This window comes from Manacus candei, unplaced genomic scaffold, assembly GCF_025592945.1.
Source record: "Manacus candei isolate 608988 ecotype Guabito, Panama unplaced genomic scaffold, ASM2559294v1 h1tg000014l, whole genome shotgun sequence".
Lineage (NCBI taxonomy): Eukaryota > Metazoa > Chordata > Aves > Passeriformes > Pipridae > Manacus > Manacus candei.
In genome coordinates this window covers 36,959,803-36,971,828 of record NW_026138062.1, presented here as the reverse complement: position 1 = coordinate 36,971,828, position 12,026 = coordinate 36,959,803, and the positions used below count along the sequence as shown (strand labels likewise).

The 12,026-nt window shown below is 36.7% G+C and overlaps 1 protein-coding gene across 12 annotated transcripts in view; it reads left to right on the top strand.

The window, feature by feature from the left end:
- Positions 1-12,026, top strand: part of ZMYM2 (zinc finger MYM-type containing 2) — an 86,678-nt gene that overhangs the window by 47,752 nt on the left and 26,900 nt on the right. For all 12 annotated transcript variants that reach the window (XM_051779094.1, XM_051779098.1, XM_051779097.1 and 9 more), the window contains 2 exons: positions 1,788-1,904; positions 2,467-2,617. In XM_051779094.1, the coding sequence (XP_051635054.1) occupies positions 1,788-1,904; positions 2,467-2,617 (268 nt within the window). The remainder of the gene's footprint in view (positions 1-1,787; positions 1,905-2,466; positions 2,618-12,026) is intronic.

Sequence of the window (12,026 nt, the reverse complement as noted above, 5' to 3'; positions counted from 1 at the left end):
CATGTCATCTTGACTCATTAAAATATTATATAGAAGCAGTCCTTAGTTATAAGCAGAATTTCATCTTCATTCCTCCCTCTATCTTCAGTGTTTCTGTACAAGTTGCCACATCTGCTAGTTATTTACATTTTCTTCATTCCTGAACTGGAGGTGGTGGGTATACGTGCTTTTAGTTTTCAACTAGAGCTCCTAGGATTTCTATGGTGCTTACATGACCCATATGGCAGCCTGTGTTGAGCATGGTGTTTGCTCTGTGAAGAAACCTGCAAATGCAGAAGGGCACAGGTTGGACCTTTGTGGCTCCCATGCTAGTGCAAGTCTTCAGCACCTTATTTAGAGCAGCCAAAGTGTAGCAAACCTCACTCAACCACAGGGTCATTTGCTGGATATAATGGGAAAAGTATGGCAATACTGTGTGTGCATCTCTGTTAAAGCTGTTAAGGGACAGTGGGCCAGTGGGATAAAGGTGTCATCTTTTCTTCTGTATGGCATTTGGTTCTCAGGTCCTGCCTGTGATTAGGAAATGTGCATGACTACTTCATGTCTGCAAACTCCTAACACAGAATTAATGCATCTGCATAAAATGATATTGCTGGTACTGCTAGCTAGCACATAGCAGTGCCACCTATGTCAGGGTTTATATCAGTAATAAGTCTCATGGCAATTTTTTCTTTATTTTTTAGTGTAGGTAAACCCTTACTAACATGAGAGTCTGAAGAAAAGTATCCTGTAGCAGAAATGTTTTGAATTTTCACTGTTACAGGGTGGAGAGGTAGTAAGAAATCTGTCTGAAGAGAACTGCCTTTAAATATATTTGTCTTGTAGCAAACAGTGTGGGAAAGTTTCTTGAGAAGACAGATGTAAGAAATGTTTCCTCTGGATTCTTCAACTGTCTGTGATTGCTACTGATTCAGATTTTTTCTCTTGAACACGGCATGTGTAATACACCAGTAGTTCTTGCTTGATCAGGGAATGTGCAAAAAGACTGTTCTGTATGCCCATAAGACCTACTTGGAAGATACTGGTACTGTATAATTGAGTTCTCTTATCTACCGATTGCTTCAGAAATGCATTAAAGAAATTGCTCAGTTACAGAATTAAATTCTCATACCTGTACATGCAATCTGTAGTATTTTTCTCAATCTTAAAAGCCTGGATTGTTTGAATAACTGTATAAAAATTTAATAATTACATCTTCCTACCATGGTGATTGAGGCTAGCTAGGACTGTTAAGTGGTTTTCTCTTAATCTAAGTAGATGTGTGGTTTCTCACTGAAAACCTTTTACTTTAATATTTGTGTTTTCAAGTGGTATGCTTAAGTAAGATATTGATAATCTGCCTTGGTGACGTTTGGATTTGAAAATATTTTGGTTTGGATCTTTATCTGAGCTTCTGTGACCAAAATGATGCAAGCTGTGAAGTGTATTTATCTGAAAAGATGTGTTTTGTGATTAACGAGTGTTCAGTTTGTGGAGACTTTTTTTCATTTTTATAAAAATTTATTTACCCTTAAATAATAGATATTAGAAAGGTAAGGTAAAAGAAACATGAGTTAAAGTAATTATGGTGGAAGCAAGGGTAGAGATTCAAAATTGGAAAACCTAAGATAATAACAGAAAAGAAATTAAGGTAAAAGACTAACCTGCTATGCTTTTGCCGTAATGGTCCTGAGTTTATTTATAAACTCCCCAATTCTTGAACACTATAAGCTTAATTGAGAAAACCCACCATTTTAGAAGTAACTTTCTTTTTTAGTGATGTGTGTATATATATTTATGTTTTTCAGACTCTCAGTGTGCAGTCTTCAACAAATGGTCAGTTTGTCTCTCCCAGTGATATTCAGTTGAAATGTAATTATTGCAAAAGTTCTTTTTGTTCAAAGCCAGAAGTACTGGAATGGGAGGTAAGGGGTTTTTTGGTATTATTATGACAATGATGAAGTGTTAAAAAGTTTAGCCTTTGAGCTCCAGTACAATTTTTCTAGATAGATATTTTATAAGGTATTGAAGCTTAATAAGTTCAGTTAAAATCTACCTAGTTCTGTAGAATATCATTTAACTTCAGTATGGATAAAAGCAGAAGTCTTTGTTCATATGAACATAGTATCTGTGGGATTTAAAGAAAAATGTAATTTCTCAGGTCAGCTGTAAGTCTGAAATCTGCTTTCATCTTCAGTTTTTGCACTTCTCTATGAACTGAGAGAAGTATCTGAAGAGGGTATGCTAAGATTGACTGGCATACTTTCCGTTCAGTATTTTCATGTGAAATAAAGAGTATTTGTAGCACTCACTATTAGCTTAATTGGAATTTGTTAATTCTTAGCATTAGAAGTCATTGTGTGTTCGCACTGCTGTTTACTTTGCAAGTTGTGTCTTAATGGCAACTATTATTTAAAGTTACACTATCCAGACCTTAAGATTTTATCCGTTAACCCTATTCATGATGCTTTGCAACTTTGCATTTAGAACAAAGTGTATCAGTTCTGCAGCAGAGCATGTTCTGATGATTATAAGAAACTGCACTGCATAGTTACATACTGTGAATACTGTCAAGAAGAGAAAACGCTGCACGAGACGGTGAATTTCTCTGGTATCAAAAGACCCTTTTGTAGTGAAGGTATGTATGTATTTGGGTTTTTTTAAGGTATTGGTCATTGTAGTTCTACTGTGGTTGACTTACTTTGATAATACTTAATGTTAAAATTTAAGGTACCAACTTATTCTAGTGTATTTGAGGCTAAACCAGAAGTTTCGTCATCATTATTATTAATGAAGTGCACGTACTTGTTAATTTATCTGAGCTGCCTTTAGAGCTTTCACCACTTGCTCCAGGTTAAGGAAGAGCGAGTAACGCTCTTGAGTGTGTGTGTGTGTATAAATACATACACATATGTAGGCACATGCATATCTACATGTGCACAAAAAAATCAATTTTTAAAATTTGTTTAGCAGAGTATATACCAACAGTAACTGCACTGATGAATACCAAACTTTCTCTTTGATTAGTATTTTCAAAATTTAATACAACTGTGGAAGTTCTGTGTTGGCTTAGAATGGTTATTTAAGCAATAACTTGAATGATGCCTGTTGATGTGTATTGATTACTGTCACTATAATTTTTTTGACTAATTACTCAAATTTTCAAAAAGAATACAAACTAAAAGGGAACTATATGGGCATAGGATTCTTTAAAGTTGCATTAAAGCATGGTTTTAATAGAAACAGCAAAATAGAGCCTTAATGAGGACCAATCCTTTCCACTTCTGGTGAGCTCTCCTTTGATACTGGTATTTAATCATGATCGTAGAAGTCCTTAGAAATTAAACTGTGGGTTTGGATGACCTATCTCTCAAGAATATGGTGAATATTGTTTTTCTTTAGTTATAATAAAACTGCTTTCACTGTCAATTGATAAACCCTGAACTCTGCTTTCAAGCAGATTAAACAGTAGATGTGCCCATTTACTTGTAGGAGGATCCTGTTAAACTGGAGAAGGGTGGAGTGCAGGATTGGAGGCAGCCTTCCTTCCATGCCATTCCCTTATAACTCTGGACTCTGCAATCTTTTGTTTCTAAGCAATGGAGTATGGTGACTTAGGTTTTTTTGCTGTGTTCTGGACTGCAAAGTGATAGCTGGAGAGTTAAAAAAGAACGAAGCAAGGCCCAGCTTCACAGTGTATCATTGCAGTGCTCAGCAACATCTAGCTAGAAATTGATTCTATGAATTAAACAATTCCACAGAATATATTTGAACAAGAGCAAACTACTTTTCTGGAGATTACAGTATATGCTTGTATTACTGTGAATATTAATAACTCCCTCATTTTAAAGCCTGGTGACTGTCACAACAAACTTAGTAAGATTCATAATGCCAGCTATACCATATTACTACTTCTGTATGAGGAGGCTTGAAATAAGTGAGGACTTGTGTTTCCTATTGGAAGATTTGAGAAAGGAAAGAAATAAAAACAGTCTCTGCTGTGTGAATATAGTTACTAAGTGGGGGAAATCTATTGCCAGATGTCTTAGTGCTAGTCTTGAATTTTGCAAGTGTTGGACTGCCAGCTTAGGAGGAAATACTGGTTTTTTGAGGGTGAATATGTGAAATGTTATCATAAAACCAAATTTTATCAGCTTATTGTGATGGTCTGAACCACTGAGTAATAGAGAGAGTAGTCAAAAGCACCATTAAGTAGATTATAACTTGAATAAATATAGCACATATCTGCAAGCTGTAGCTGAGATGATGCATATGACAAAGAGCTGATGTGTTCCTGATGCCAATAATCTGCTGACCTGGACAGAAATTCCATAGGAACAACCTAGACCATGTATTTTAAAGGAAAACCAATGATTGTCATCAATGGCTACAGAAATAGTGCAATCTAAGAGTTAACAGTGTTTAGATCTGACATGGGAAGAAGAGCACCAGGACTTCTGGTGGACAGAGTGGAGGTCAACAAATAGAAGTTCCATCATCAGAGTTGATAGATGCTGCTTCCCCCTTTTCCAGGCACCTACACACCACCAATTTGTCTTTGGTATCATGGCCTTTTCCCAGACACACGTCCAACTGTTTGTCAAGTAGAAAAACTAGTAGAAGTACCAAATCCTTGTTGGATATGGAGGCCATCCTGGTTTTGATATTGCAAAGTGTTCAAGAAACCTCACCAATATAGATTATTTTTTTGAGCATGCAATTATTCTTCACCAGAAGACAATGTATCACTATTTGAGAAGGAATAGCTGAAAGTACTCAGTCACAGAAGTTACTGGCGTTTGTGGAAGAAATTGAACTCTCAAGGGAAAATACTGGGAAATTTCAGGGATGTGTTTATAAAGGGTCCTAGATAAAATCAGCAGAAGTAAAGAGGTGTTGAAATTTCTGCTAGTGTACTTATTTGTTCATCTTCAAGCAAAGTGATGGGAAAGCATACATAATGGCATACATCAATGACAAATATCTCTTGACTGCTTAGAACTGCCTAGCTGGAGCACTAAAGGTGTCATCATTGTTCTGCTCATATTCTTCATACCTGAGGGTTTTTTTACACCTACATATACATACGTATTTACACACAAAGCCCAGCAACCACATTAAAGTCTCTGGGATCAGTATTTCTGTGCACTTTCATTCCAACTCTGTTTCTTTATATATTTCTTTTGAGATATTTAAAAATATGTGCAGGGAGTAGCTGAAACTTCCATTACAGTAAGGTATAATTAGAAGTGACCTAGATTTTGTGCTAAAGATGGTTATTAATTCTTTCATGGAGTATAGTATGTTTTTTCTGTTTTTGTTCAAAAGTTGGATGCTTTGTGGAGAATGAACAACCTGAATGGACTAGTGGAAAGAGTTTAATCTGTTCCCCTGGTGCTGAGGCTTTGGAAATTAAACTGTCCTGATGTTTTACCACTAGAATGATGCATTCCAAACTACCAGTATCTAAATTAAATAAGATGCATATTACGTACACTAAAGAAAATCAAAGTTGCTTGTGGATTTTTATGTATGTATAGTTGCGTGAGTGACAATTGAGGATAGGCTGTGAAAGTTTAGAGTCCTGAGGAAATCTTCAAGTTATTGGGGCTTGGGGTTTTTGGGGGTGGGTTTTCTTGTTTGTTTGTTTGTTTTTGTTAATATATATCCCTTCTGAGAGTCTAGGCCAAAAAATCCTTTGCAATCCTGCAATAAAACTATTTTATGATGAGTATCACCATAATTTTTATTTTACTTGTAGACTTATTTTGCATTCAATTCATCTTTTAGTAGAACTAAGTGTTATGATTTAAATAACACAGGCTTAATAATTTTATAATGCAAATTTTAATAGCACTGATTCATATCCAGTAGTCTGTTTCTTGGAAGGAGAAGGTCAATAAGCTATGGAGTAACTCAGTTATCTGATGCTTGGGAATTCCTTTCAAACGAATAATACAGATAAAAGACAGCTATGAAACCAGCAACTGTACTGTCATCTTGACAGCATGCTAATAACTTTCTGGGAATTATGGATTCTGCAAATTAAACCCAGTGTAGACAATTCTGATGTTTCATCTGAGTAGAGATAACATCTTTTGAAATACTGTCAAGCTGGCAAGTAGAAAAAGAAATTTAGAAAATTAAGTGATTGTGGAACTGAGAATGTCTAGAATGTCTTTAACCTTCATTTAAAGCATTGTAGATTTTAGAGTGGGATTTTACTGACCACTGCTGCACTGTGAATTGTTCAGTAAAGTATACTATTAAACGATTAGTTGATTAATTTTTAGATTTACATGAAAACATTACAGATAATTGAGATTAGCCTAAACGTGTGTTAAATCTTATACAGATGCTTACAGAATAGTGTTTCACAACCAATTAAGATACTACCTGAAATTTATAGCAATTCTTGTTGTTATTAGAAACTGAAAAAACTGATTTAAAAACTGACATGTGATATGAAGTGTGCTAAGACTTAATTTCTGCGTTTCTCTGGTCAGTGGACCAAGGAAGCTGTGCTAAGCTACTGTGTTCCCCTAGATGAAGGGAGTTGCCATCAAACCTGCTTGAATCACTTTGTTCCTGATGTTTGGTCTCATTATTTTTAAAGTGAGGGCTACATAAACTGTTTAAACATATCTTTGTAATAGTTTACATTATCAACTATCTATTTTAGAGGCACTGATACAGCTTTTAAAAATAAAATGGACAGTATTTGGGCTAGCATACAGAAATTTTTGAAGACTGTAGAAAAGCATCCTTTTTTATGCAAAATTTTATGGTATAATTGAAACTTGCTAACTGCATACTGCTTTGCAATAGCATTCAAGCATTGGTAAGTAGTATAGAATGTGGTTATAGGGGGGGAAAGATATTTAGTATATGTAAATCATATGTGATTTGTAAATATCTCAGTTAAGTGTTTTGCATAATGAAATCTTCTTTTGCTAGCTCTTGGGTTTGTACTTCACAGAGCCATTGCCTCACCTTTCTGCAGCTTTTGACAGAGGCCTACCATGTTAAAATAACTTGTTCTTGCTGTGGTGCTTTTTCAGTTGTAGCCTACCATGTTAGAGAGTTTGGCTTTGCTCATGACCACTTTTGGCCATGTCTCTCTTGAGACAAATTCTAACCTAAAATATCAGCTTCCTGGTGGCTCTCTTTGAAGGTTATTTGGTGCTGAGTTGGAATATCCTGGCAAAAGGGTACAAATGAAAAGCAAAACATATCTTAAATGCTATAAAATGTATGATCCATAAAAATGCCCTTTGACAATTGCAAGAGTCATGTTGTTACTAAGGGAATATATTCCTTTCCCACAAGTCAGGTTAGTAGAGAAGGGGAAGTCAAACATGGAGGGATTTTGAGGTGCGTGAGCTATTCTGAGAGAATATGACCTCCTTTGACTGCTGTGGACAGAAGGTACAATGGGACATCCCTGACATCCCCTGGAGCCATGACAGTTTTCGTTAGGGAACTCTGATGGCACAGTGCAGTTGTTCAGACCACATCATCTGATTTAGTAGTCTGGTATTAAATCTTTGAGCTGCAAATGGCTATTTCAAACAAATTTTGTCACTGTAAAAGCTCAAATATTCTTTTCTGCTGATAAAAATGAGTAAGGGAAAAGGGACAGGATATTCAAACCGGACAAGTCCCTTACAAAATATTTAACAGGTTCCCTTGCAACAGAAGCACCAAGTGAAGGCTTTTGGCATGCCAAAGGAAAACGTAGTTCCATGCCTTCTAGGCAAACACACATGGAAGAGCTGGACAGTTTGTTCTTGTGGTATTCTACTTGTGGAAGAGTCTTGTTGTGTAGATGTAGTTTCCAGTTAGTGCTTGTTGGATGCATATGTTCTGAAATTACTTGAAATTTTTAACTTGTTAACCTGGATTTTGGTATTTCTGGTAGTGTTCTTGTAGTTGAAAAATATGCTGTGGAAGAGATTATGTTTATCTTCCTTCTGTCTGTAGAGGGAGAACACTGATACTGTTCAAGTAACGTCATTTAAATTTTGAGTACATGTTGTGCTGAATTTTGAGATTTTTTTTATTCATGTAGAGCTAATTTCTAACAAGGTAAAGAGTATCAAGTGAAATCCTGTGCATTGTTCGACACCAGTAGTCCTTGTTAAATTATCATCCTTTGGTGTTAATTCCACTGTTGTGTCTTTTAAAGAGGTTTGAGGTAGTTCTTTAAGTGAAGAATTGGCTGTTGCAGGTAAGGGGTGATGCAGCTTAAGGTGCTGAGATTATGAGCACAAGAAGAAAGCTGATAAAGATGCTTCTTATTAACGTGAAAGAATAATCAACCTGGAAAGATTTAAGAACAAGCAAAACATGAGTAACTATGTGGGAGTAGGAGAGAGGAGAACAGAAGGAGATAGTATCTAATTATCAGAAAATATTAGGATAAACTGAGAGTGTATAAAAGTTGAATTGAATAATGATAAAAGATTCTTAAGCTACAGGCAAGGAAGGAAGTGGTACACAGCTTCTCTGTTACATAAAGAGGATGGGGTCTACTTTAATAGTAATCCAAGCAGGACCCAAAATTTGGATGCATTGCATTGTTTTCCTAAGGATAATGATGTTTCTTATGAATCCAGAGACAGCAGATGATGGGAATGTGGGTATGGAAGAGGTTGCTATTGCATGCAAATCAATACAGAGGGAGATACAGCAGAAAAACATGGGTGGAACGTAACTCCAGAAATCTTTAAGGCCTAACTTGTGATGCTACAGGCCTGTTGTTATTCTTCTCTAGATGAAGTTGTTAATGGATAACAGTGGAAGTTATTACAAGATGAGAGAACAGCAGGTATTGTATGTTACTTGAAGGACAAAGATAGTCTAGTAAGTACAGCCTTTCAGAGGTAAAAAAACCAATTGCTTTTAGGATGGAACAGTTACTCTCTATAAAAGATATTATTCTCTGTGGTAAAAAGAGACTGGTGTTGAGGACTCAGGAATATTTCTAGTTCAGCATTCCTTTTTCACAGCTGCTTGATGTGGAAATGTACTGAACTTCCTCTAATTCAGGTAGGTGCTGCTAGGTGGAATAGAATCAGGTGCTTAGTAGCTTGTTTGCACTGAGTCTGCAGTCAGTCAAGTGAAGCAGGTTTCCTACAATGGGCAACTCTGCAGTGCTGGCAACTCTGCACAGCTGGGCCTGGCAGCTCTTGGATCTGCCAAGAGAAAGGAAGCCCTCTTAACATAGAACCTGAGGTAAAGGTTTGGATGAACTGGTTGGGTGTTGTCTTTTTAGTAATCTTCTGTTGCATGTGTTCAGATCCCTATCTTCTCTCCACCATTTATGTGGGGAACCAAAATTCTGGACTGTTGGAAGAGATGGATTTTGTATTGGGCTTTGCTTGGAAGCCAGAATTCTAATTAAGGGGATGTTATGTTAATTTAGGAGATAAACAGCTACTTCGTTTTTGCTGCTTCAGATTTTGAGTTGGAGATACTTTGTCTGAAAATGCTCCTTAGTGGTCTTTCTAAGACAGCTGACTTACAGAGTGGTCTGTTAGAACTTTGATAAAGACCATAAGTGATGTAGCTTGAGGCAGATAACCTGTGCTTACACTTTTCTTTGAAAATAAGAGCTGTTTTCTCTCAGTCACTTTAAAGCACTTAGAGGTTTCCATCTGGTCACACTGTAACTTGTGTGTTTGTGTTGTAGCTGAAATCCTGGGGAACTTGGGATTTTACTCATAACTTTTTGTACAAAATGTTGGGGTTGTGTTAATACCCACCCCAGAAGGGAAGGGTAACTCAGCTTCTTGTTAAAAAATCCTTTGGGGTGGATTAGAGTGAAACAACACTGAATGATCGGTGTTTGTAAATATATATATGTAGGGTTTATTTTAGAACAATTTTGTTTCAAAGGAAAACAGGTATGTAGCCATTTTGGTTGTTCCCATCTGTAATAATACAGCAATGTTTAAGCATACAAATAAAACTTAAGGAAATGTATAAGGAAAGGAAGAGAAAGAAAGGATAAAAGTGGTAGAAGGAGTCACCACCTGCTGAATCCAGTGATGAAACTCGGTATTGCAGCTTCAATGTCTATTGGTTGAAGTGATGGTCTTGATCCATTGGGGATGGGGGAAGGCCCCCTAAACTCAAAGATTTCATGAGTCATTATACTCTGCAAGCTCAGGTGGGAACATCTAGTACCTCTCCTGAGGCGGAGAGTTTTACAGTGGTTAGTGTCAGGGGACATGTCATGAGTCTCTGACACCTTCTAAGAAGTTACAGCTGCCTATTATGTCAGCATCAGTCATGGTCCATTATGGTCTATCAACTGAGATGAATAGCCCAGGCTAGGTGTGAAATGTCTTTCGATGCTCCCTGGAGGATTTTCACAGCAGAGTCATCATGTAAGGGAGGACATTGGCATGATAAGAAAGATTGTTCCACCTTGCAGGATTTGCCTCTTATCAGCCTCTTCCCTTATCTGGAAATCCATTTTGTTGCTTCAGGTATGCAGGCCCTTCTGCACCTGGGATAGTTGGACAATAATATCCCCTTATCTTATCTCAGGGTCCTTTCACAGTCCAAATTAGGGGGCATATTGAAGGAGGGGTGGGCTTTGCTGGATGAGCAGCTCTTTTTTTTTAGTTTGCTACAGTGGACAGAAGTCTTTTGGTGATCTTACAATGTTTAAGCCATTAACCATTTCAGTCTCTTGGAGGTTGTCAGCTGTTTGTTTTAGGCAGTGCTTATACTCATGAACCCCAAGTCCCCAGGGGAGTTAGGCTGTCCAAATCCTCAGGATTTTAGTATTATTGTTGGAAAGATCAGACAACCAGTGCTTTTTGTATTACTCATCAGAAACGTACTGTAATTTAAAGCCCACTTCATAGTCATATCCGCAAAGCCATCATGGATGCTACTGCTGTGTTGATTCAAGATTTCCATTGTGCACCATGGAGACCAAGTTGTTGGAGCTCAGAACCTGTTTCGTCAAAGGCAAATACCTTTTTCTATACAAAGAAAGTCTTACTATTCCTGTCAAAACCATAGCATTATCATAAAAATGTGTATCCTAGGTTGCACAGAGTACCAAGGACCTAGGGAGAGGCGTTTTGTTTTCTCTTTGTCTGAAATGACATGATCTTGAAGCTAAACCAAATATTCCCTGGCCAGGTAGATTAAGTTACCTATTACAAAGATGTGGAAAAGTTTCAGACAAATCTGAAGAAATTTTGCTTATGATGTTGCAAAAGAAAACCTTTGTACTTCCATTTTAACAGTCTTCACGGTTGTAACAATCTACTGTCAAGTTTTATAAAGATGGATTTTCTATCATCTGTAGAGGCCTCCTTCAAGAACCCCTACAATCAGTGATCTATTGAAAAAAAAATGTTTTTCAGGCATTTACTCTTAATGGCTGGAATGTTAGACTTTTTGTTTCCCCTTACTTAATGTTCACTGCTCATTTTTTTCCATGAGTCACAGAAATGTGGGAGATGTTTGACTGTAGAATGGAAAATTTCTTACCTGATAACTTTTTTTAATATAACAGCAGCAGCATCTTCAATTTTACTTCCCTTAGTTTAGCAGCCAAGAAAAATGTCAACTTTGTCAATCCTTTTTGTAAACTATTTAGCCAGGTGGACACAGGTTGCCTGATTGGTAGTAGAGGAGTAGTACTAATTTATAGCCTTGAAATGTTTATGCAGCATTGAATGGCTTTTCTAAGACATAGCTGAAGAGGAGGATACATTGTGGTGCTAAACTATCTCTGGAATTGTAAAGAAGTGGAAAAAGTCTGATGTACCATGCAGTAATAAAGAGATACAGCAGCAGGAAAAAATACTGGCAAGAAATTTTGCATGCTTTTAATGGGTACTTTTAACTAATAGCTTGCACACACTGTTATCTTTAGGATTGTTATTTCCTTCAAAGCAGTATATTTAAAATCCAAATTAGTTTAAAACTATTATTACCTACCATGTCTTATTTGTGTAATATTCTATAATTGTCTTGTTTTTAAATTACTAGCAAATTTAATTTGTTAGCAAAGCTTG